Genomic DNA, 26,689 nt, shown 5'->3' with positions numbered 1-26,689 from the left:
CGTGCGATGCGGATTTTCCAGGAGCAATTTCTTTGTTCCTGTCCGTGAGCCGCACGAGCCCGACCCGGGAGCATTCGTGTGGTAAGTAAATCCCCTCGGCTGGATATAATTGGAAAACCGATGGCGATGATTTGCGGGGTCACATGTGGCCAGGAGCGCCACGGCGTCAACATGCCGCTGATCGTGTTTTGTGATAGCCCGCTGATTACGATCGGCCAGGCTCGAACACCTCCGGAATGAGGCGGGTATAAAGCGGCCCGGTTTGGAGTGTGAGCTGGCTTTACAAATCGGTTGCTCGGTGCGATCGCGATCACCATCCCCGGGTGCGGCGTACAAAACGGTTTGTCGTGTTTCGAACTCCACGGTGGGTTTTGCGTGCGTTTTGATAAGGGTTTTTCATTCGGGAAGGCAGCTCAAAAAAGGCACGCGTTTTGACATTTTTCCCCTCTTTCGTTGCAGGATTTCACGAGCCTCGCTGGACGGTTGCTGGTAGAATCATCCAACCGAACCAGCTTCTGATTGCTCCAAGAAACGACTTCATAGACCGTCCTCAAGTTATTGAGTGGATTCTTCGACTCCCCGGACATCCCGGAAAGGTGCCCACGGCAGAAAACAAGCGGAAATACGGAAAGAAGATCACCAACAGTAGCGGAGTTTTTTTTCTAGTTGTTTTTGGTGAAAGTGTGGAGATCGTGTAAAACATCGTTAGCAGCCGCGATCAGTACCAGGGCGAGACGGCAGAGTGTGATCGAGCGAAAGGGAAAAAAGGGCCCGAAGGTGCAGCCTCCCGGGAACGGGTTCAATAATGCCAATCCATAGCAGAATGAAAGATCGACCAGCTGTGCCAATGCCAAATCGATCAGTTCGACGTAACGCGACGATCGAGCACGGCCGCGCGTGTTGAAGCACTCTCGATCGCGATCGCGGTTTTGTGGTGCTGTTGTGTCGTGTGTTTCCCTTGTGCGTGTACGCGTGCGTGCCAGTTGGCCGACCGGCGGCTTTCCAGTACGCAAAAAAAGGGGGTGTATGTGTGTGGGAAGGTGCGATCGATCGTCCCAAGAGCCCCGACCCTACGCGCTTCCCGACACCAAATAGTGTGCCCCGTTGCATCAGAGTGAGCGAATAGTGAGATAAACCATGAAGAAATCAACTGACATGTGTCATTACCGATCAGCGAAGAAGTTTAAATTATTGCCCAAAATCCGAGCCAGCCCGAGATACCGGGAGGCACCCTAGAGCCGTGGACGTGGCGTGTGAGTGTGTGCGTGCTCCTTTTTTTCGCAGACGAGTGTAAAACGAACGTGATCCCCATTCGATCCCTGTTACGAACGGTGCCGAACGGCTGCGAGCAGCCGATCCTTCCACCTGGGCACGTTTGTCCTTGGTGAAGGTCAACGAAACGAAAACTGAAATTACGTCCAGCACGCGCGAGCCTGGTGGGTTAACCCCAGGGTGAGAGTGCTCCGTTAGCAGTATTTTGGGAGGAAGCGAGGTGTGCGACACCGCAACACCTCCATTTTGCGGCAGAAGTAGCTGCAGCATCAGTCGAGAAGAAAATTACGAAATTACGGCTAAGAACGAGCTGAACAAGAACGTCCCGCAAGCAGGAGCGTCCCCTTAGAACGAATACGCAAAGGTCCGGAGAGTAAGCCCACAAAATTCCAAAGAACCATCCCCCACCCACTACCCATTTCACACCCCCAACAAACAAAATACATACCAGTCAAACTGACGAGACGCCATGTACTTACGCAAATGGAGTCCAGTAAAATATTTGATGTACCTATGGCTAGCAATTCTGGTTTGGATGTTCTCTCGGTGTGATAGCGCCGCCACGATGCACCTGGCACCGCCACCGTACCACAGCAGCGGCTACCAGGGCACACCCGGTGGCCACCCAAGTAGCATTAGCAGCAGTAGCAGCATTAGCAGTAGTGGTAGATATGTTAGTGATAGCAGTAGAACAACACCAACAACTAGCATTAGTAGTCGCACACCGTCGAACGGGGCGCCCTGGACGGGGGAACATCGGGTGGAAGGTTTATCCGGAGGTGCGATCCCACCTCGGTTAGCTGACGTCACCGATGGACCAGTGGTCGCCAGTGGTCAACTACCATCGCTGCCTCTACCGCTGGTGGTGCCAAGGAGCAGCAGTGGGAACTTCCCGTGGCTGACGTCACTGTCCGGTGGCGATTCCGGCGAGGCCCACCAGTGGCCGAACAGTGCCAACACTAAATCCCCAGGCCACGGGAATCAGCGGTGGATAAAACCGGAGTCTCACCGAGCTGATCGAGGGCCTCCACTAAACCACCAGCTCGTACCAAACCAGCAGCACCAAATGCAGCACCTGCTGAGCGGTGGTGACAACGCGCCATTGCCAGAGCCACAGAACGTGGTCAGCAGTAGTATTATTCGCAAGGCGAGTGCGGCCGAAGCTGAACGGTCGCTAAAGCTTCACTGGGCGGCTCAGATGCGCCGGAAGGATGACCGACGTCGGTTGCATCGGCGCCGCTGGCGAAGAGCCAAACCCGCCGCTGATTCGCTGGTCAACCGAAACCGGCGAGATTCGACCATTCCCGCAGGGCCTGGTGCGTACGGCGCACGATCGCCTACCGTCAGAAGTCCTCTACCAACGGCGGTGCGGCCATTTCGACGGAACGGGTTCGGCGGGAACGGACCCGGAGGTGGTGGCCAACGGCGGTACTGTTCGGCCCGGGATCCGGCGACACTCGCTTTTGAGGCACCGATCGTGTGCGAGGCCAAGGTGAAGTCGATGAGTGACCGGCGACCGATCTTTGCGGCCACCTTCGAGATACTGCAGGTGTACAAGCTGCCACCGAAGGGCGTGCGGTTGCAAATCGTGCGGCTGCAGTTCAACCTGACCACGACGAACGACTGCGACATCTTCCGGGGGAAGTTCCGTGAGCGTGGGTTCGTGCGCGAGGAGCTCGAGCTGGGCAAGGTGTACTATCTGTTCCTGAAGCCGAACCAGCGCTACACCAACTACACCATCCTTGGTCAGCCGATCCGCAAGACCAAGCGCACTGAGAGTGGTGTGAAGCAGGGCGTCAGTAAGAACTACGGTAAGTAGGTCGTGATAAGTTCTGGGATATACAAAATGACCTCCAATAAATGAGTTCTAGAAAATACCGAACACTCTCCGACTGTCCAATGCTAGATCTTTTATCCAGACCAGTCAGAATGGAGGTTTCAACCATATAAACTTCCGTGTGGTGGTTTGTTGTTGTGGGAAAACACACTGTTACAGTTTCTCTACAAACAAACTGGTCCATGGCGTCACTTCTACCCATGCTGCAGAAACTAGAACGCGTCTCTTCCCCAATCACAATCCCAATCGTGCACCCTGCAACGTGCCGGGGGTTTATTTTCGATCTCAATTCTCCACACCCCACGCCAGCCCCGTGGGTGGAGCTGTTTACACCTCCAACCACCCACTCTCAGCCCGTCCACGCAGTGGCAGATAATCGATTCGTGCGTGACATCTGCGCCGAGAAGCAAATTTTCCGGTCTAGCGAGCTAGCCAGGCCCGGTACGCTTGCTCGTCGACGACGCATTGTCAAACTTCATTTGGCAGCGGCCTGGCCCTGGGTCTCGCGATCGGGTGATCCCAGATCATCATAAGTTTGGCTCGCAGAAACCCGCACCGCAACCGTCTGGAACCCGATTCCCAACGGGCCCGGTCGGGGGGCTAGAACCCAGGGGGAACGGGGAGGCGATAAAACACTAAACAAACAAACAAACAGACAAGAAGCGCTGCCAGACGGCAGGCGAATGTGTGGTGACGGTGGTACCCAAGGTACCGCGGGTGTACAGGGACTCGAGGACGGACGGTCGGCAAGATCGTGAAGATTGCACACTCCGCACCAACGTGGGATGCATTTTAGTGGCAAGCGAGAGGGCCAATCGGGCGAGCGGGCGAGACAGAGCGCGAGAGAGAAAGCAGAAGGAAAAACAGTAAATCCTAACCGACCAAATGTGGAATATCAGGTGCATGTTTGTCGCTTACCATATAATAAGTCCCGTCCTCGGGGCCGCGCAGATCAACCGGCCGTGGGTAAGTTCGCAGGCTTGCAGTCAGTCATGCATTGCAGCCGATGCGATTGCAGTTGTGGCGAGGGAGTGCCGGTGGCCGCGGGGGTGGGAGGGCAGGAGGCTGATGGGTGAAGAGCGCAGGGACTGGATGGACTGTTACCCGGATTGCCGAATATGGCCCGGCCCAGGGAGGACTGCTGCTGTTGCTGCCGCTCAGTGTTGGTTTTATTATGGCTCAGTCTGTTTTGCCGACGGCGGGCCACACGGATGGATAAGTTACGGGAATGGAGCATCCTTTTTTATTTGTCGCGCATGAATCTTCTGAGAAGTTTTTGTGTCTAAAAGGATCAAATAAACAAGTGAACAGGAGTATGTTAAACAAGTAGCATTAATTTCGATCACTAGTGAGAAGTGACACTTTAGAGCACAAGGATCCAAGCATCCTTTGATAAAGCAAATCATGACTTATTCTTAACGATTGAAGAAGGCCTCCTTTTGGATAATTCCTTAATCACTGCGGTGCTACGAATATGCCACCAATATTGGACTGCTTGAGCCCAGTTTTCATTTCATTTCTACCAGACACCTTTCCAACGGCACGACGGAAACCCGGCGGGTTCGGTCTCAGGCGGTTTGCCGAACGGCGGTGGCCAAAGGTGGCCAAGGCCCGCCTAAAGGGTACGGGTTTCGGATGGGGCTTCTGTTTTTGTTGCGGTCCCTTTTGCGCGGCCCTTCGCGGTGGCCCCATGCGAACGGGCGGTTCGGTCGCACCACGGCCGTTTTAGGGAGGAACGCACCGAACGCCTGAAGCCACTCTCTAAAGGGGACCGTCGTCCTGCTCCACCCTCCGTACCGACGGTTAACGGGGTCTTCCGTGTCAATTCCAGCCTCAGTTGCGCCCGACTTAAGGGCCATGGGAAAACTCACCGACCGCGTCCCGCCGCACGCGCGTGCGTCTTCCGAGGGTGGCATTTTTCCCAACACATCAGGAATGGATTTGCGCACTGGCACTGCTGGAGCAGGACATATGGAACACATGTACCCGCACCGTGGAAACGAACCGTAACTGCAATCTTTGTAGCACAATTTTTGGAATTTGTCTTCAAATTCAGCATGAGTGTACTGTGATGATTTTTTTGCAACAAATGGCGCCTACTGGGCTGTCATCTAACTGTCAAAACGCAGAGACAGATTACTACGATTTGATTTGATTTTATGACGTTCTTGTCATTGTCATAACAATTGGTGCTTTTGTTAACAGCTTACACCAATTAGTATATATATATACACCAATAAACGATGGAAATGGCAATTTACATTTAATCGCTAGACTTTAGCAGAGCAGATACTAAGGATAAAAAGCCTCGCTCGTATGGATCGTCGACCCGCTCGGCAGATCAAGTGCTACCATAATTGAAATGCCATATGATTCGAGACAAGCACCACCAAACGATGGGCATCTTCATCGCGTGAAGCCACGCCAGAGCCAATTAATTAAGCCAAAGGTTCTACCACATTTAGAAACGCACAGCGTGCCCGCGTGTATGCGTGCCAAAAAGTGCCGTGCGCTTGCGGCTCTATCACCGGGTGAGAGTTGACGTTAAAGCGCATCGCTTTTCCATCTCGCATCCTGTACACCACCCACACTTGGCGCTCTCTTTCTTACCCATTCTGTTGGTATCGCTCTGCCTTCTCTCTTTCTTGCACCGTCTGTTTCGCTGGTTAAACAGGGAGGAGGGAAAAAAGTGGATCGCCTGACCGAAAAGTCTACACGGCGAAAAAGCCGCATCGGTCGCCGTCTTCGCTGACTAATTATAAAATCTTTTTCTCGAGTTGAAATTTTTATTTTTGCCCGTGTCTCGACTCACTCGTTTGTTCTCGTTTGTAACAGGGTAGGGTGGGATGGGTTTTTGGGAGCGGGGCTGGGAGGGGGAGAAGTGGCAGACGATGAGAGAATGGGTGTTTGTGGGAGGTGGGAGTAGATTGAAAAACGGCTGCTGCGAGCGCAATCGGCGAACGGTGAGAGAAAGGAAAACCTACACCGGACAGCTGGTGAGTGCGTTTCCTATGATCGCTCACGGTGGAAAATCGATCGGGAGAGAAAGAATTAGAGAGTAAAACAGAGCGAGAGAGACAGAGAGGGTGAGAGAGCGAGAGATGGAGTTAAACAATGAGAAGGAACGCACGAGATCGCGATCGGCTCTCACTGCAGAGCCACTCACGGGGCTAGTGAGAAAGAGCGCGTGAGAAAATAGCAATCCTAGCATCTCACTTCTCACCGAACACTCACATTTTCTCTAGCGCTGTTCTCAAGCGAACATCGGCAAATTTTGTCCCATTCCGTATGGCCTGCGGGGGAAAATTTTCCCCGCCACTGATCGCTGTCATCGTGCGGCTTATGAAGATCTATTCACTGGTTGGCTTTTTTTTCCTTTTGGTCTACCGCGTCCACTGAACTTGCTCCTGTTTGTTTGTGTCTCGGATCCTTTTTTCTACCCATCTTCTTTTGCCAACGAGACCGATCGAGGCAGGATGAGGGAATTAAGATCGCGTCGGTGCGATGACAAACGATCGCGCGCAAAACGGCCGGAACATTTCCAAGCGCTCGAGCGGGACGATTAAACGCACCGGCGGTTCCTTTAGTGAGTTTTTTTTGCAAACGAAGACGAGGACGATGCCGCCGACGCCTGAGGGAAGCCGAGTGGATCAAAAAGAGATTAAATGCGAACCGCAGCACTGACAGATTCGCTCGTTTCGGTCGAAATTAAGTGCAACCGCGAACGAATATCCCGAGTGCATCGGTGCGCTGTTTGTTTTACACTGCCGATTTTAGTCACGAAACATTGGCCCCGCGCGTCGACGACGATAGGGTGGCTGTTGTTATTTACACCTTAAATCGGGAGGCCTTCCTTCGTGGGGAAGCGTTTTCGCTATTTGTTGGCGGTACGTTTGAATACACCATCCACCGCAACACGGTCGCTTTTTTGCATTTTCCTTCCGTTTAACGCTGGCATTCGGCATTAAGCTTTAGTGTTGAAGCTGAATGACAGATCGCGATCATTTTTCCAGCTGTTAATCTTTCCAGCGGCCTGCGTAGCGCTTCTTTTTCTATCTTATTTTGATGTGGATGCTACGGTAGAGAGCTCGTTAGTAGCAGTGATCGTTCCCTTCGCGGTATCGGCGCATGCATGGGCGAAGTTTTCCATCGAATCCATTTCCAGTTACTAGCTCGCTGACGTCACCGACCGATGTGGTCCTGTGATCCGGCCCGGCACGCCATCTGGAACGCGTTCGTTAACACGGCCGGGCGGCGTCTTCGATTGGATGGCGGTCCATTGGGCTTTGTGTTTGCATACGGCAAGTTAGAACCGACGCGGGAACCTATCAATAGTGCGAGCGCCGGAAGCTGGACTCCCGCCGAATCCACAGGGTGTTTCAATCAGCGTCTCGTCGGAGTCCTGCGGCGCAGCAGCTTCTTTTCGGCTAGGTGTGTTTACTTTAGTCGTCCGGCGCTGATGCGTGTTGCTATTGGTGTTATTGACCACTGGACACTCAGACCACCTGTGGGGCTGCAAGAACTTTCCACCTTGAAGGGAAAGGATGCAGTTCTTGCTAGCTCATCACAACTCAGCCGGTAGGTTTTGTTGCCCTTCGCACCTGAAAAGGAACCGTACGGAGGCTAATTTTGTGTGGCCATACTGTCGGTTGAATTGTGGCACATTTTTATCATAAGAAAAAAACAACCACACTCTTTCGTTTTAAGGATTTTGGAACGTTTGTGCTACAGCTGTAGGGTGATGATTTGAAAAATTAAACCTGTTTATTTTCCCAAAGCCAACCGAGAGTTATGCAATTTTTGAGTTTTGGTTTAAACGCACAGTTTTGCAAAATGTCACCCGGGCAAAAAATATGCTGTGATTTTTTGTCTGGAGGGCGTTTGGTGTTTCAAAAACACACGAATTTGGTCGTTTATTGTTTTATATGCCTTTGCTACGCTGCACACTAAGTGGAGAGCTGAGAAAAATTTGGTGTTTTCAGTTTATAGCATTTTTATTTTACGCTCTCCGAGAGAACCTTCACGCGAAGAACACGTTAGCACTTTAGATCATCCTTGCACTCGAGCTGTTTTATACAGGAGTAAATAAATAAAAAATAAAGGAAGTCAAAAAACGCCAAAAATGTTAACACCGGGTCTTCCAAAATGGTTTTGAAGAGGTCCATTTTATCATAAACCAGAAGAGTTTCTGTTCTGTTATAGCTCACATGTATCGAGCGCACGCGATGGTATGAAAAATAGCTCCCTTATGCGTTAAAGACCACAGACAGCAGTGATTACATCATTTTGAAAGCACATTAATGCGTGACTTTGGTGTCTGCAGACTCAATGTCTCAAAATAAAACCGGGAAAACACCTTTTAGACCTTCTACTCTCCGTCTCAAGGAGACTCGAGACATGACCTTAGTGTTTTTTTCTTGTATCTTCCGTCGGCGCATAGTCTGCCAACGCTTAGTGCTCGTAGGGCCTTTTCCTCGAGGAGATCGCACCGAGAGAAAAAAAACACAGCCTTCAGAGAAACTCTGAGGCTACCGTACACTAATTGTGAAACTTCCCTTTGAAGGGTGCGATGCTTTTTTTCGGAAAATTTCCGCCTCAACTGCGGGCACGCTTACGTTTTTCCCGTACAGTCGTCGTCAGTTTGCACCAGGCTCATACTCCCCATCGTACCGGTTGCTGCACGGTAATTACGGTCCGCATTAGGACGCAGAACGTGATCTTGCAGAGCGGACACCGCCGGTTCTCATAACATTCGGTAAATCAGCTAATCGACCGACGGCTAGACAGCCGTCCAAACAAACACTCGCGCAATTGCGGTTGATTAAAGCCAGAGGCGTGCGGATGCTTTGGCCGTCTGACCACCGAGCCCCTACTCGTGTACCAGGTTTTTCGCGGCTTTTCCCATTTCGTAGGTTTTTTTTTTCTTGTTGGATTTGGCTCCAAAGCAAGAACGGTGTATTTTTCCACCGAACGAACGTGATCGAGTTGTTGGAAGGCGTGAAGTTAAACAAACGAAAATGAAAAACCGGGAACATATTTTATCGCCCAATTTCGCAAAATACCATGCCGGAGGATCTATTTGAAACAATTTCCTATTGATTACTAGGAATTCTAGCCGTTTATAAAAGTATACAGCTTCCCTGTCACAAGTCGTTTGTCAAAACGACTAAATTTCTCGATCAAAACTGCCACTTGTCTTGACAATTGGGACTAAAAAAAGCACATATTTATTGGACCGACGCGATCTGGACACATTTCGGTCCGGAACCGATTTTCGTTCCGGAGAACGCGGAGTTACGCGATCGCGATCGCACGTTCTGTCCCACAATCTACCCTTCCTTCACATCAACACACACACACACGCTCACACACACGTGCAACAATCGCGCGTGGGAGCGCAAGAACAAAACACAATGCACCCGCCCAGTGTGGGGGTGATCAGAGGGCTGAAAGATCCAAATCGCTCTTGATCGAGTGGCGCGCGGTTTGCGAAAACCGCGAACAATGTCCAAAATAAAATGAAATTATCCCGCAAAAAAACCCTACCAGAGAAGGGGGAAACGGAGAGAGAGAGAAAGAGAGAGAAAAAAAAGAACGCCACAACCGCTGACAAAACCCACCCCATTTACCATTCGTTTCACTCGCGGCACGGTCAGTTGCGGTGGGTGATTTTTTTTCATTCGCGAGGGATGATTTTTTATACACTCCTCCGTTACCCGCCGATGAAATCCACCCCGAAGCTTCCAATTTTCGTCTGGTGGTGCTGATTTTTTTTGCTTTTCTTTTTGCCATACCTACCTGTTACCCTCCCACAAACCCCACGCTTCGGTGGGTGGATAGCAACAAAAAAAAAATTGCCAAAATTTGGCCACCCTCGTCGGGGCGGACAGAACGAGGTCGGTTTGGATTTCGGTGCGGGGGATATAATTAATTTGCCGCTGATGGTAATATTGTCAGATAATCTTCTTACCGCGCCCTACCTTTCCCGCCTACCGCCCACCCACCCTTCCACCTCCTGCAGTCATTGAAGCCCCCCGCCCGGAGGCCTTGGCAAACACAATTCGCAAACTTTTCTGCACGGCTATTTGAGCTTCGCGTTCCATTTCGCTCACCAGCGTTCGGTGAAACCCTTCCCTGGTGCTGCTCTAGACACGCAGGAGCCTTTCGCGATGGGTCACCCGTTCACCCCAACCGGAAGTGTGCGCTTTCGCGTCGTACGAACACGCAAAGACGAGGGCTTGTGCGTGTGGACGCGCGCGCTCGCGAAATCCCGCGATCCCTGGCCCTGTTCCGCTATGTTGCGCTTTTTTCTTCACGCCCGCACAACCCCGTACTCTTCCTGGAGGGTTCACAGCCGGTTACGGCCTCCTGGTCTTTATTGTGTCCTCCGTTACACCCCCCACCCCCCCCCCCCCTGCATGCGATGCTGCGCCCCCGCGAAATGCCGTGTTTGCCGATTGTTTGCCAATTTTTTGTTTCGCTTGTTTTTTGTTCATCTGTGCAAAAATGTGAGTGGATGTGTTTTTTTTTTGCTCCCACCCTGTTGTTGCCGATTGCCAAAAATGATTGAAGAGCAACGGGGCAGCGTGGCAGGGTGGTGCCACCCCACGTTTAGGGGTATGCGTCGTTGCGGCCAACTCGTTTTTAGACCCCAGCGACTTGTCATTAATGCTGCGGCGGATGCTCGCACGGTGGCAAAAATTGCAAAATCGCTACTACCGCCACTGACTACTGACCGGAAGTAGTCACGTAACTCGGCGTTTTTTTTTCTTTTGCCCTCCACCGTTCCCCCCACCCTTGCTCACCGAGCGCTGCTAATCACCATGACCGCGGTAACCGCCGTGCGGCGTAGGTATAAAGGGTTTTGCCGAAAAATAGACGCTCTAGCAAACCGGACCTGTCCGTGGGGGGTTGTGGTTCGTTTCGTGTTGAGTGATTTTTGTTTTCTTTGCTGCTCTGAAACGCGCTGTCGCAAAAATTATTCCCCGTTGCTATTCTTACATGGCGGGTTTGAGAGTTTTAAGGGATGAAAACCATCTTATGGGGGGTTGCGAGATTTTAAGGAAACGAATCTATGAAGTCAGTGCATCTCGAGAGGACTAATTTTTCAAAGCAGCTGGATGAATTATCCGTGCCATCACTTTTGCCTATTTTAAAGCTATTCATCGCTTTTATATTAGTAAACGTGTTTCTGACATGCGTACCGTTGATAATTAAACCCACAGTTTGTTTCCTTTTGCTTAATCACAATTTATTTTAAAAACGTGATACCTTTAAGCATTTGTTTCAAAATTAATTCGCAATTTTCAACGAATCGATGCTCCACAAAAGCCATCACTCACTCGACAGCGGTTGATGTGAATCGAGTAAGCAATAAAATCCACCTCACAATGTCATGCTTTCCATTGAAATAATTGCTGGAAAACGATCGATTGACGACAGATCACACGCCTTGCTGGAAACGCAGCAACCCGACCGTGGCCCTTTTTGCAGCAGCCGTTGCCATGGTTTTCCTGCAATCAGCGACTCTAGGGAGATCTACCGCAAAGTGACACACATCAGTTCGCACGCGGTTTTTCCTATGCGCCTTGGCGGAGGGCGATTACATTTTGTGCGGTTTGCTTCTTGTTTCATTTGACCTTTTCATGAGTGTGTGTTTTTTTTTATTATTCGGTTATTGTATCTTTAGCGGTATCTTCCTTTGTTTCCGTTTGCCAAAATTTGCTCGCAATTTCGGGTGCTGGTGACCGTGTCCGTGCCTTTTTTTCCTTCCTTCCTTCCTCATTTTTTTCTCCCGCCTTTTCACAATTTCCAACATCAAGATGAAACATTTTCTTCACCCTTCTTTTCGGCCACCCTCCCCCCCTCCCCCCCCCCCCTAGAGGAGCGTTTAATTTTTGCACGAATTCGACTCCCAAACGACGGCGGGCGTCAGCGTTTAGCTGCAACCGAAGCGCTGGGAGTGTGTGGGCCCATTGTTTTCACACTCCAGTCGTTTTTCGCGACTGCCACCGGGTGGAAGACTGCTGCAGTCTGACGGCCTGTGCTTCACCCCGGCGCCGTATTATTCTGGCCACCTTTTTGGGGGGGGGGGGGGGGGGGGGGGGTGGGATGGGCGATGTAGAAAGGCGTTAGAAGACGCGGCAAAATATAGCAGCATGGCATTGCTCGGGGCAGCACTTTATATCATTATGGCAGACGTAAGAGAAACTCGTCATGTCGTTTGAATGTGCCAAAAAATTACATTTGGCAAGTACCGGCAAAAAAAAGAATCACGCTTCCCGGAGCTATGTTTTGCTAGTTTTGCAGCATTTTTCATTCCGCACACTAATTTGTGAGCTTTTTTTTTCTTTCACACGACCGCGTTTTTTACGAGACTGCGGAAGAGGCTCGTGTGCAAAATGGTATCCTTCCGCAAAAATAAAATTTAAAAAAAAACCCTATAAATCAGACTAAATCAGCCCATTCAAGCCCAATTATTGCTAGCGCAACATGCGGAGTAAAATGTGCTTCTATTTGTGTTTCCATTTCCCGCAGCCGGAAATCGGGCGTGCAGCAATTGACCGCTGGCCTGTATTTGGCAAAAATCGATGCCACTGCAGACACAACTTAGCTTTGGCTGCCGCTTGAAAAATGCGCAAGGAAAGCACAATTGGGCTCGCGGGTTCAAATTTTGGTGCTTCAGGTTGTTTTGTTTAGCTGCAAACTGCCATTTCGGGTTAGTTTTGTTGCGTCTACACACCGCAACCCGCTGTGCCCAAACGCTCCCGGCCAATAGTACGGCAAGGTTACACCGATCGACCGATCGGCCATTCATAATTCGCCCCCAGCGAACCTGCTGACCGAGCGGTTTCGTGTGGTCGTATGGGCCGGAAAATGAATGAAAAGTGTCGAGTCAATCGAATTGATTTACTACGTTCGTTTTTTGGCGGTGGTTGAATTTTTGCACGGTTTTTTTTTTTGTTTTGTTTCGTTTTGTGGTCATTGGCAAGCTGAAGGTGCTCTGATACACCTTTACCCATATGGAACGAAATCGTATCCAAAAATGCAGCCCCTTTTTGCTAACGATCACGCCCAACACACGTGCATCGGATATCATCCACCAAGTGGCAGTGGCTCCCAACGTGATCGCGCTTGTGGAACCGTTGTCGTTGTTGCATGCTTCACAGACGCTTGCAAACCCCAACGCGATCACCAGAAGCGATCGTTTAGCCATTTGGCAGATGCTGCCGCTGGGGCCGTTCGTAAATGCGCGCGAAAGGAAAAAGAAACCTCACCCGCGTCCGAGGGCACGGTTGCATAATTAAACACACCAACGCGCCAGGCGGCCACGCAATTCCCGGCTTGCGGAGCGCAAATCTGGCAAAAATCTGACCAAACCGAACCGGTAGCTGGCCGCAAGCGCGCGTTGCACATTCCATCGGGGTACCATCGGCCCGATGGTATGAATTCAACCGATTGAACGTCGCCTCCCCCCAAACGCAACGCCGATGGTGCAAAGCCCCGGTGTGATGTTACATTTAATTACTTATGCAGAACCCCCCCCCCTTCTGCCCCCTTCTTTCGGGTGTCTTCCACCCCGTCGGTGCTTTGATGAGCTCGCGCTAAGCATGACGCTGAGTGCATCTGCATTTGCCGGGCGATCGCGCGCGCGCGCCAAGGATCGAGCCATTTGCGTCGCCGCGAACGCAATCGAGAAGCGCGTTTTTTGATCGTGTGATCATCGAGAACAGACTGTTGGGGGGGGGGGGGGGAGGGGAGGGAGGCGGGAAAGTGAGGGTGATGAGTGAGAGATGGCGGCGCGAAATCGAATTACCAGACGCTTGTGCCCTTTCGGGAAGCGTGGATCAATCACGGGCATTGTTCGAGCGGCGATCGTCGAGTAGAAGGTCACCTCGGAAGGTTCCGTTTGGTTGTCCTAACAGATCACTCTCTCTCTCTCTCTCTCTCTCTCTCTCTCTCTCTCTCTCTCTCTCTCTCTCTGTCTTACTGGTATGGCGTACGGACCATTTGACCGGTTTGAGTACGCCAATTTGTCACTAATAACAACGCAGTCGAACAACGCCACGTGCCAACAAGGTGACTAGGGTTGGGAAAACGGAACTGAGATTCTGACACACACACACGAATACCTTCGAAAAAAAAACCTACCCCTGAAGGCATGTGAATTTCCAACCACAGGGACGCGTGTGCCCTTTTCCGTGTGGGGGTGTGGTTTCATTGAAAACTCATTGGGTCGAGAGAAAAACTTCCTCATACGCGCGTACGCTGACGCACGTTGCGTAAGCGTGACAGCGTACGTCACGCAATCCCCGCGTACGGTAAAAGGAGCACTTCAAGCCCACTTGGAAGGACTCAAATCCTCTCCACGCGAGGGCCCACTCGATCGGTAATTTATTGCGGCATGAGTCAATATTTGTTCTAATAACACCCATTATCCAAGCGGGCGCTAGCGCGTATCGCAGGAGGAAAAGCGTCGATTTCTGGCGCTCTCGAACAGGAGCAAGATGTGAAAACCGTTGGCCATCGCGACGTTGGTCACGTTCGACGTAAGCAGTGTCGTGTCGTGTCGGCCATACATCCCACCGCTAGGGATAGAGACATCTCGGGCAGCGCCGAACGGCAGCACACAACGTTTGGCTCGAACAAAACCGTCCCAAACTGTCCGGACGCGTTTTCCCAAGCCACCGCGAGACGCACTTTCGGTTCATAAATCACAAAAATAGACAGCCATCCATCTCCGGCGGCTGCTCCGTTCGGGCCAGAGTGTTGCCAGCCGCTTAGCAGCGTGGCACCAGAAAGGGCCACAACCCAGCAGCATTGACGGCAGCAGACGGCAGGCCGCAGAGACGGTGCATAATTGGTTTTATTTTTGTTCCCCCGGCGTGGGCCCTGCCAAAACCGGATGGGAGTCCCGCAGGAAGGGAACGCGCCCGACGACAAAGTATGCGGCAGCCGCGCCACTCAAAATCTGGATCTTCCCTTCGCTTTTTTTTTTGCCCACCCTGCCCAGGGGTGAAGGAACTCGGGCCGCCGACACAACCCACCCAAAGGGCTGGCACGCGATTGCCCAAAAATTGCCAACCTCGATGCATTTATGAACCGGCACTTCCTCGTCCCCGGGACGACGGCTGGTAAAAAGCGCCTCTGCTGTGCATCCCTTACCCTGGAAGAGATCCCGATACGGATGACAGACGCACGTACACACGCAAGCAGCTAGTGGCGTCTGGCGCGAGATGAATGGCTGCGACATTGGCTTGAACCGTTGCCAAAGTGGCTTGCCACCGTGGTCGCGGTGGACCTCATTGGCTTATGGCGTGCCAAAAAAAAAAGTAGAAGCAACCCCTGCGCAAGAAGGGTTCCCGCGGTCGAACGTGACAGCGAACCCGCCAGGCTCTTCTTCCTGTCTGGCCGATCTCCGGGCCAATGACATCCGCACGTCAAAGCCGGGAACGAGTACCGCCCTGCAAAAGTACACCTAATTCATTCATCGTTTAATAGCCCCAGGGGAAGGGGGGGGGGGGGGGTGGATGGAAAAACGAGAGAGGTGAGATGGTAAGTCTCGACGGTTGTACAACTGCCATTTTCCTGGTGACGGAAAACTCCACACCGTGCGCTTGAAGAGACCGAGAACGCGGGAACGCCAGTGAGCCGCGCACAGAGACAGAGACTGGGAACGCGTTGCGGCAAAACATCCAGATTACGACAGCGTGTTCCGAGAGATCGGTTTTTCTACGAAGGGAAAAGCATACTCAGGGGCATGGAAAGTGGTGAGAAGGATCACGGGATAGATTGGGGACCATCGGATCGGATGGCTTTCAATCATCGGACGGCCGGCCAGCCCCGGGCGTCAGTGAAATCGATATCCGTCGCGTACGAAATGCATTTTACACGCACCTCACGTAGCGTGGCCGTGCGCTCGCGCGAACGGAAGGGCCCCGGTGGTGGTGGTTTTATTTGCTGCGCACCCGCTTCACTCTCGGTCTCGTTTTATGTCTGAGTGGCGCTGTAACGGTGCCCCAAAGCGGGTGCACGAGGGCAGAACATATAAAGTCCACCCTGACATGTCGACGAAAAGATGCGACCCACCTGTCCTGTCGGGGCGTTCTATTTTCAGACCGCGTGCACTTGGCAAATGGGCACGTTTTTCTTTTCGCTTTCCGTGCGATCTCGTTCTCGTTCTCTCTCGCTCTGTCTTTCGTACACATTCGCCTGGGGACAATACATTGTAGCGCACCCAGCACAAACCGCAACGAGACGAGTCGTGCAAGGGTGCGATGCAAATGGAGATGCACTTCGAATGATTGCAACAGCATGCTGGCAGAGGCGTGCGACTCGGGCGCCTACGAATCGAACGATCCGGCTTCGATCGGTGTGTCAGCTGGATGCGGGGGAGGGGCAAGCTATTTCACCTCCATTGGGCAATAGAGGGAGTGCTATTGAAACCGGACGTTAAATTAGGTACACGCGAGACATTAATTTAATCGCCCAGGTGCATTTTATGGCATTATATTATTTTTTTTGGTGCATTATATGTTTGAAAGGTTATTACCAGAATGTGAGACATCGTTAAGGCTGCGGCGCACGAATCGTTACGATGCATTTTACATACATTCAGGCGCTTATCGTTTCCTCCTATCTCTTGGTAAAAGGTTTATTACTTAAAACAGAGATAAAAACCCTCACAAAAATGGGCTACTCGTTAGAATAAGCTACTTTCTCGTCCACATATTCGTAGCTAAGCTTCTTTAGCTCCAAATCGAACCTTTCGAGCTCGGCTTTCTGCTTACGACCAGAGAAAAAAGGAAGAAGCAACCAGCAACGAGTGGGAAAAAACGGCAACCGAGGGCCACCCACAGCATCCCCGTCCCAGGGCGGAGGGGGGCTCATTGAACCTTCCGCAATCGCTCTCCATGCTCCCTTTGCCTGCTCACTCCTTCCCTACTCGGCAGCTCGAGTGTAGTGAACTTTCCGGCACCCGGGTGTCGGGAATTTTTTCGCCCAAATCGGCACAATTTTGTTTACACTTTCGAAACCCGCGCGGAAAATCCCAACACGCGCGACCGGAAGGCGGTACCATCGCCGGTAAGGAGAGCAGCGAGACAGCCCCCGTCCAAGCGGTCGCACTCTGCGGTGTACCCCGTGTGTGTGTGAATGTATCAGCAAAAAAGCGAGAAATATTCGGGGGAGGAGAGCTCTTTCATTCTTTTCGCTCCTCTATTTCTTTCCCACTTTTTTTTAAATTTTATCCCGCTTCCAAACCCACCCACCTACGGCAGCAACACAAACGCTCCTGGAGGTTCTGGAGCCGCCAGAAGGACCCACCCGAACCCGTACATGCCATGCCTAGCCATTGTCCATGGGGCGGCTTGACTGTTCCAACCCCTCCCAGGGGGGTGGTTAGGGAGGGATGGGGGGCGAGTACGGAACCATGAAAAGGGACGCGACCCGCCGGCGACGAGGCGGCCAAATAAACAAATCATTGTTTGCAAATCGAGGCCCGCGCGAATCCGCCAACGATATGTGTCGAAGTCGCCGCCGCGGCCGCCGCCGACGCTGCCACCGGGATTGATCGATTTCAATCTATATTCATTCCAGTTTGGGAATTTTTATTATGCTTGCAGTTTTATGTTACCGTACTTCTGCCCCTGCGCGTTTATTTATAAGTTTCCCTCCAACCCTACACACCGAGCAGCTTTTGTGTTTTTTTAGCTTTTTTTTTTACCACCATCCTGCGGTTCCGTGCGTTTACCATTTTTATTCTTTCTTTCTTTTTTTTGCAGTGGGGCCATTTTTTCGCCTTATCGAATCCCCAACGTGTTTTCTTTTTATTTTGGTATATTTTTGCACTGCTTATTCCGCGCGGGCGAGCGTTGTTTCATTTGTTTATATCACCGTGACCCTCGCGCAAGTGTGATGGATAGTGTCGAATTTTTGTTTTGCCCCTTTCAGATTCGATTTTACTTTCGCTCGGTTGTATAATTTTTGATTCGCGATCGCGCCCGTCGCAGAACGCATTTATTTTCGCGCGCATCTCGTCAACCCTGTCAGCAGGCACCCGTTTGATCGTTTCCATAAGGACATCCCAGCGATCAAAGGATCGTCTCATATCCGCACTCCAGCAGAGCCGCTTTTTGTGATGCACCGTCTATTGTGGTTGCGTCTTTTTTTTTTTTTGACGACTTTTGCGGTGCTGGATTTTGAGGATTCTTTTTTGTCATTTTGTGTACGAGTGTGTGTATAATAATGCAACTCGTTCCCGCGCCTGTCTGGCGATTATGGGGCTGAGAAAATGCAAAGCGCTGTGCTGGGTGTGCTGGAAAAGCGATCGCATTCTTTCGCCACCGCGATCGTGGGAAGATGGATCGATGTTTACGATGGCTGGCATTGGAGCTGGTTTGGCCAATTTTGCCCGCTCGTTTGAAATGCATTCCGGATGTGCAGCCGGAGTGCAACCCTGGTTGGGTTCGAGCGAACTGTTGGTGGTTGGTCGATGTGGAAAATGGATTCCTCCTTCTGGGAAGGTTATTGGAGGTACGTGTGGAGAGATGTTTAAATAAACATGGCATTAACTAATGCGTCTGGGCCGCGAATTCAGTGGTCGGGTGGGCCACAGATACCCGAAATCCTGGCTTTTAGAACATTTTTACAGGGTTTAATGCCTAGTAATGTTCGAGATAGATATTTGAATCATCTACTCAATGTATGTCAAAAGATTGCTGTACAGGATTTATCGTGATAATTTGATACTTCTTCTTTATCCTCTCTTTTTTCTCCTCTCTCTCTCTCTCTCTCTCTCTCTCTTTACATCATCTTATCAATATCGTATAGTCCTTAAGATTAGAATGGCTTCGCGAGCAGGCCTTTACACAACTACTTCAGCGATCGTTGATTAAGTTCTCCATCATCTATTTCTTTTGCGGTGCAAAAAACTCATCCACCAGAACCCTCCGAGGCTTCTTTAATTCCCAATCCCCAAAAATAAGTGAACAACTCGCTTTTGCGTCGAAGAGTGCGTGCGTTTTCTGTACGTGGTGTTTATTATGCGGTTCTCATAGCAGTCCGTCCGGTTCAATCAGTGTCCTCTCAGCTGGTGGTGTCGCTGGATCTATGCATGGCGGCTGTGTCTCGCTCGTCTACTTACTTCCACCGTTCAGGCAGGCAAAGTAGGTAGCCGCTGCTTGGGCAACCAGGACGACGCTGACGGCAGTGGCGTACTCTACGAATTTGCGATCCATCTTTGGGGCTGGTTTTCTGCGTGAGGTCTACGACTTTCGACTCACCGCACGCAGCCCTGGGTTTAAATACCCGAATGGAATCGGTCGGATTTTTCGGTCGCGGATTTTTTTTTATTGGCGCAAGTGTTTTCCCGCCACACCTCATGTCAAGGTGATACGCGAGAGCGATGGATTTAGTCGCACTATGCGTTCCCTAGCGCAACAGACTCCGCAAACAGACGGGGTGCGTGCGTGTGCGGTGTTTGTGGAGAATGGTTTAGCTGAATATTACGTGTTCTCAGAACGCTGCAGATCGAGTAGATCGATCGACTTCAATTCAAGATACTACTCGCTCCCATCATTGCTACTTCAACTCCTTCTTACGTGAAGCTTTCAACGTTGTTCCAGCAGCTTTTGGGCAAAAAAGATCCTCCCCTCATGCTCGAGATCACGTAAAGACCACTCTGGAACATCGCCAGGCAGACGTCTCGTCGGTGGTGAATATCGCACCAAAAGCAAATTTCCTACCGGTGATCTTCGGCCATCAAATAGACCGTCAAACGACGTTACTCACCGTCAAACGCCATCAGGCCTTGACAGGGCAGGGCGGCTACTTAACAACGCTCACCGGGTCCGATATTTACGATCATACACCCCGGCACTACGGTGCGGTTCATAAATCATCCCCCGTTGGCAAACGTGCCGGTGCGGTTTTACGATATCCATCTCCCCCCCCCCAATCGTTCCATTTAACGGTGTGTCCCAATGGTTCTCGTTTCTGACCGCATCGAAGCACCCCAAAACCAAGCGGTTGGCCGCTCTGCGCATGTCACCGGCCACCGGCGAATTCGGGCCAGTGTTGCCCCACAAGTTCAAAAACCTCATCAAATTTTGCATATGTATTCGGCTGTTTGTGTGTGTGTGTGTTTATTTTTTGGGCAGGGAAGATTCGAGCAGTCGGGAGCATCGAAATCCGGTTGGTGTCAAAAATAAAAAGTTATGTTTCCTCTAAAAAAAACATTTAAAAGGATGAATCGGCGAATGCTCTATCACAGTGTGGTTCGTAGGATTTGCATACAATGTAACTCGAGATAGATCTGCATGTACTCTACGATCGATCTTACATATGAGCATTGTCGGCATTTGCTAATGCTACTATGAACGCAAATTTATCCATTGATTTCTCTTAAATCTAGAATTATTACATAAATGAATATATTGTGCAATAAAAAGCCAGTTAGCTACAATGCTGAAAGCTAGTAGGTGTTATTAAATTTATCATTTTCTTTTCTCGTTTTTTCTCATAAATCCTCGACCATTAGGTGCGCATGCAGTGATCCATTTCATCACGCCCAACGTGACGCGCGCCGAGGGCAAACGGGTGCGGTTGGTGTGCAAGGTTGGTGGGCAGCCACCCCCGAAGGTGGCCTGGTTCAAAGATAAGCGACTGATCAACCGCAACGCCACCAAGTACGAGCAGGTGCATCTGAAGTAAGTCAAAAAAAAACGTTCTCGGTCGTTCGGTTTATCGGAAAATGGTCATTTTTTAATGTCCACTATCCATCTCTCTTTCTCTATCTCTCTCTTTCTCACACACCCTTACGTTCTCCCACGCGTAGGAAGCGGTCCGAGCTGATCTTCAACGCCAGCACCGCGGATTCTGGAGAGTACGAGTGCCGGGCCAAAAATAGATTCAACAATTCGTCCGTGTTCAACTCGACGCACGTTAAAATTACCTCACCAAGTGAGTGAACCGAAACGGAAGCCGTCCGAAAACCTGAACCTAAAACGTTTTCCCCTTCTTGTGCGGGTGCGAATCTTGTCTTTGCGTTCTTTGCAGAAGCGACCACTTCCGCGGACTCACGGCCCTGCGCGGAAAGCCTTCGGAACATCTTCTGCTACAATGGCGGGACGTGCTTCAGCATCGAAAGCATCGGAGAGCTGAGTTGCTCGTAAATATTATTCTTTTCTTTTTGAAATTATTACTCCTTTTTTGATGCATGGTTTATTCTAGATCTTTCCTTACGAGCACATTAACGATAGGTTAAACAGAAAGAATCACTAACCATGTTTCACTCATTAGAGATACTATTTGGACGATAGATTTATCTCATGTTCCGTCTCTTTCTCTTTCTCTTACTCACGCTTCACGCCAATTGCGCGAGTTTAGCTGTCCACAAGGATTTTCCGGGCATCAGTGCGAAAACAAGGACAGCGAATACCATCCGGTCTCATCGATCAAGCAGCGGGACTGTACATCACAGCGATACGCAGGTTATTATTGCTAAATAAGGCTTTATAACACCAGCAAAACACACATACACACCCACACAAACACCCGATAAAAACTCGAACTCGAAAGCAAAACAAAAACTATATTAACCACTGCCGCCGGAGCGAAACCTGTGCAGGCAAAGCGAAAGGAAAGCGACCATCCGAGGGGCCAGGATGGCGAACGGATCAGTACAGCCGGGGGCGGGAAAAGTGAGGGTTCCACAGTGAATTATCTTGCAACAACAAGAGCAAAGTTCCCGTACAACGAACCTGTCCTTTCTGTCCTTCACCTGGCTGGTTTTCTCAGCTTGAGCAGGTTGAGCGGTGGAACGGATCGATCGTTATCCTTTCGCTTGCGCGAGTGATCACGAGTGATCGATGGAGGCCACCACACTTCCCGACGTCGCAGCCTGCCAGCGTGTCCTTCCCCGAATACCGAGGGGCGTGGAAGTTAGTCAGCGAAAAACCAAAAATTAACACTAGTAGCAAAACGCGTCTCGATCGATGTGGGAAGTGATCGTGTAACAACAACAACAAAAAAACGGCGATCAGGAATAACTTTTCCGCAGAACAGGCAGATGGGTCTCTTGTAAATAGAGTGCGCAAGTGGTGACGACCGATCCGATGATCCAGATGGGGCCCGCAACAAAAAACCTTCCCCTCGAGGTGCGTGGAAAAATGTGCGGGAAAATGGTGGAACACCGTGCGAAAAATAGCGGGGGGGGGGGGGGGCACGATCACGGGGAAGGGGAAAGTTGATAGTACAAATTTGTGTATAATGTATAAAGTGCAACTTATTTATTGTTTTATGTTTACGTAAGAAATTACCCACGCACAAATGAAGCGAAGCGTAACGGCCAGACAACCAGGAGAAGCGAAAGGACGAAGAAAATACAAACAGGAAGCAGAAGAGGAAAAACACGACACGCGCCTAGGCACATACACACACACACACATACACACATTTAACCATGAAACCGAGCAGTTATTTTCCAAGCGATAAATCTAGCCAATCTTCGTGCCGTTTGCGAAATCGAAAGAAAGAAAGAAAAAAAGTACATGAACGGAAAAATCACGGACAACAAACAAACAACCGAGACGCAACAAAAGCCAGCCCTTACGTTAATGATTAATGGAGAGTGCAACAAACCCGGCTAATAAAATTAACACTGAATTATCAAAACAACATTCCAACATTCTTTTGGAAAAAAGGCCCCGGACGGGTTACCGAGGGTGGAAAATGGTGATTGGTGATCCTTTTTACGGGAGGTGACGGAGAAAACCAACATGGAACCATGGGGCGATCTTTTTAGCCGGAGCAATATAAGACGGATAATGCAAACTAGCGTTGTATGTGTGTGGCTATGTAGAGTCCTTGAAGCGGAAACGAGTTAAAACACACAAAGATGTTCCTTTTCCACGATCGGGCACTTGACATTTCAATCTCTTTGGTATCCTTTTCAAGCGCACGCAAACACTTGCCTAATATTCGGGCAGAACCGTTCGTGACCTATTGCTTACTAATAATGGAACCGGAATCTGGTATGGCCAGGGATCGTTTTCCCCTTTATTCCAGCCTCCTTTAAAACCCCCTTACATCCAGCTCTCACCTTACGGGTGGCACGGTGGTTGGTTAGAGGTCCTGACGAGTTTAAGGGGGTTAAGTGTGCGCGAGTGCCATTAGTCAGGTCCGGATTTTCCCCCCAAAAATCTTCCAGCGAGTTCCGGTGGCTTATGGGACTGTGGTGTTGGTTTCGTGCTTTCTCTCTCCCCCACTCGCGCCCTAATTCCTTCCACGTAGGACCGCCATTCTTCCTCGATCGCGATCGTCAGTGTGTCAGCGCAACTGAAACGCGTTTTTGTGCGTCCCTATTCGAGCTTTGCGTAGTACACATGGCAGCACTAAACCAAAACGTTACCAAAACACACTCTTCCCGAGGATGAGAACAGTGCGTGAGAAGCAAGAATAAAAGCAAATTCGATGAGCTTGTGTAAAAACTGGGAACACAGTCGTAGACGTACGAAAAAAGTTAAACGTTAGATAAGGAACGCTGACTTGGACCTGAAGAGAAGTGTTACTTTTCACTTGCGATCCATTTTGTACATAGAGCGATCCCGTTGTAAATTGGTAGTGTATAAATAGGTTCAGTTTCGCTAAAATTAACAACATAAAAGAAAATAAATTGGAGAAAAGGAAAAGAAAAAAAAACACACACACGCATAAGTATTATAATATCGACCGTAGATGTTGACCGAAGAAGGTCCTAAGGGTCCGCTAGGTTTGACGTCTGACGCCTCCAAAGCCTCAGATGTTTGATACAAGCGCAGCTAAAGCAAATCTCGCGTTCGATGGCTGGTGGCTAGAAGCTACCATAAGCTCGTGAGACTGTTAGATGTAAATAGGGTTACAGCGAGCGTAAAGCATTCTTCTGCTTAACGGAGTGTGACAGCCGGCATTAATAAAGCAAATCATATCCAATACACGGATGAGACTTGAATTTTCCCTGGTAAGATCCGGGAAGCGGCGGCCCTTGGTGACTCGGTTCAATCAATCCCTTGCGCTCTGTAACAGGCTCCACTGACCAGGTAGGAAGCCGCGTTCGGACACTTCCAGAGAGGTATTCCCGGTAGCAGACAGTTGATGTCTGTTGATGCTATTGCTCCTGCTGCCGCTTTTCTTTCGGACGAGATCAGTAAGAAGGCTCGTTGCATGGCAGGATTGCCGTACCATCCCCGATCACCGAAGGTGAGCGCCACTGACGTTTGTTCAACTACTCACAACTGTCGCATCCAATCCCCGCCTTCATTCCAAGCCCTTTTGGGTGTTCCATATTAATCGTTAACAGTTCCAAACGTCACCTAACCACAGCGAAACGTGCAAAACGGTTCGCAAACGGTGTACATATAAACCATGTGAAGCCCTCGTCGCTACTGTGTAAATCATTTCCACTCTTCTGTATTATATGCTGCCTCAATTTCCTGTTACCATTTGCGTGCTCCTTGCGAAAACCCTTGCAAACGAATGTACATAATCAACATATAACCATCCTGCCTTCGATAACAACTCTAAACAACTCCTAGCAAGCAACACATATAACACATAAGTGCGTGTCTTCTGTATGTTTGTGTTACCGGTAAAACAACCCGAAAGTATTCAGGATACTGTATTATATCTGCTCATAGAACATCGATCAGTTTTCATATGCGAAGCGATTGAAAATCATCATGTTATCTTATCAGACAATCAAAGCTAGTTCTAGTTTATTTTGAAAAGCGAACGCAACGATACACAGCTTAACTAGCAAAAAGGACACGAATATAAACTCACATATACGATGTAAACGCTTAATTGGAGAATACTAGGATTGGCCCACATACAAGCAACACACAGTAGAGCATAATCAACCGAACATGAGCTGTGCTGAATGATTAGGGCATGGCATATATGTAGGAAGTGTAGGAGTTATGCAGTGATTAGCGGAAAATTTTAGTTGATTTTTTGTTCGAACACACGGATGCATAAAACAAAAAAAAAGCCCGCATGTACCATAGACTGTGTGATTATTATCTGTATCATGCGACGTGCATATTATTCGTTGTAAGGCTTTCGTACTAACACCAGCTCGTTTTTGCTGTATCTCACTAACCGTGTCTGAACCGCTCTTTCTAACACGCTCGGCATTGTGCTATCACCCTGCATGTCGTATCACCCGCTCTACTGTCCCGTTATTAATGTGCTCGTTTTTCTCCTCCTATTCCACAGGACGCCTGTACACGGAATGCATGCATTTTTTCGTGATGGATTCCCGCGCACCCAGCATGTACGAGTACGACGATGAGGAAAATTGATTCTTGTGATAAAGGCACCTGAAGTGGAGCGAATCTACGATAAAATAATATTTAAAAAAAAACAATGGAATCCCTTGACGAAGACTCCACGGTGGCACGTGGACTACCCGCTAGGTGGCGCACGATGCACTTTCCATGCGCACAGCCTCAACTCATATAACTTTTAGACGCGTTTCTTCGAGCCACCACCACCCCCTATACTAAGTATTGCTGCGATGCGGGGCCGGGCCGGACTACGACTGTGGCCACGGGTGGGCAACCATAGCGGGTAAAAGAATTATCTCTGTGCTTTCGGTGTCGAACAAAACATAGCGAAGAAAAAAACATACAAGCAACGTAGAATTTGTAACTGTAAGCCTATGCTGTAAGCGAACTGCGGTTAAGTTTTGAATTTGCATTACACGTACACACGCGCGTTATGAATAGCAGCAAGCACATTTAAAATACCAAAGAATGTATATAGTTAAGGATAATGTCTTAATAAATAGTTTATACCGTTAGTGGCTGAGAAATAATATTTAATAAATGTCGCTAAATATGACTTAGATGAGGTGATGCAACAGTCTGCCCGAAAACAATAAACTGTATTTTAACTCAACGTCAAGCTTAAATATACATATTTCAAAAGAGTCTCCCTCATTTCTGGTTTCATTGGGTATGCAACAAAATTAAGAGAAACCCGTCGTACCTGTTATGATTGGGTTTGTCACTTTTTTTTCAAAATCATGACCACGTGCTCCAACTCTCGTAAATGACGATGGAGGCGCATGGTACATGGTACATTGTTTAAGTAGAGTGCTGTTCATCCGAGATTCGGCTGTCATTAGGTATGTTAAAAATCAAAACTCTTCAATGTAGGATCGTACAAACGAGACGATCGCAGTCAAACTAGCCTAATAGCCTGTTGAATCTAATCAACGAATCAAAGCTGGCCTTGACTGAAGCAAAGTTATCAATTGCATGATCGCTGGCGGGAATCTAGCGCAGCAGATAATCAAGGAGCACAGCTGCTTCAAACCAGTGAAATTCACTTCCTAAACAGGAAACTTTTTAATAAAAAAAAGGCTGGAAAGATCTGAGAACCATGCAATATAGAAAACAGCTAGAGAGCCGTAGTTCAATATAGATGAATAACTTGATTGATGCCGCCAATCACTATGACCATGTGGAATGTATGTTAATTTTTTATGACAAAAAACAGAACAACTATGATCAATCTGCACATCCATTTTACAGGACA

The 26,689-nt window shown here is 49.6% G+C and overlaps 1 protein-coding gene across 1 annotated transcript; it reads left to right on the top strand.

Moving 5' to 3' along the window:
* The first annotated feature begins 1,741 nt into the window (after positions 1-1,741).
* On the top strand, positions 1,742-25,672 carry LOC128723179 (uncharacterized). Its single transcript, XM_053816895.1, has 7 exons — positions 1,742-2,137; positions 2,213-3,083; positions 20,649-20,817; positions 20,946-21,070; positions 21,167-21,278; positions 21,497-21,600; positions 25,364-25,672. Exons 1-7 carry the CDS (start codon positions 1,742-1,744, stop codon positions 25,447-25,449), a joined length of 1,863 nt encoding a protein of 620 aa, XP_053672870.1. The 3' UTR covers positions 25,450-25,672.
* The last annotated feature ends 1,017 nt before the right edge of the window (positions 25,673-26,689 follow it).

This window comes from Anopheles nili, chromosome 3, assembly GCF_943737925.1.
Source record: "Anopheles nili chromosome 3, idAnoNiliSN_F5_01, whole genome shotgun sequence".
Taxonomy (NCBI): Eukaryota; Metazoa; Arthropoda; class Insecta; order Diptera; family Culicidae; genus Anopheles; species Anopheles nili.
Note: the sequence above shows the minus strand (reverse complement) of the source record. Positions and strands in the feature narration are given on the sequence as shown.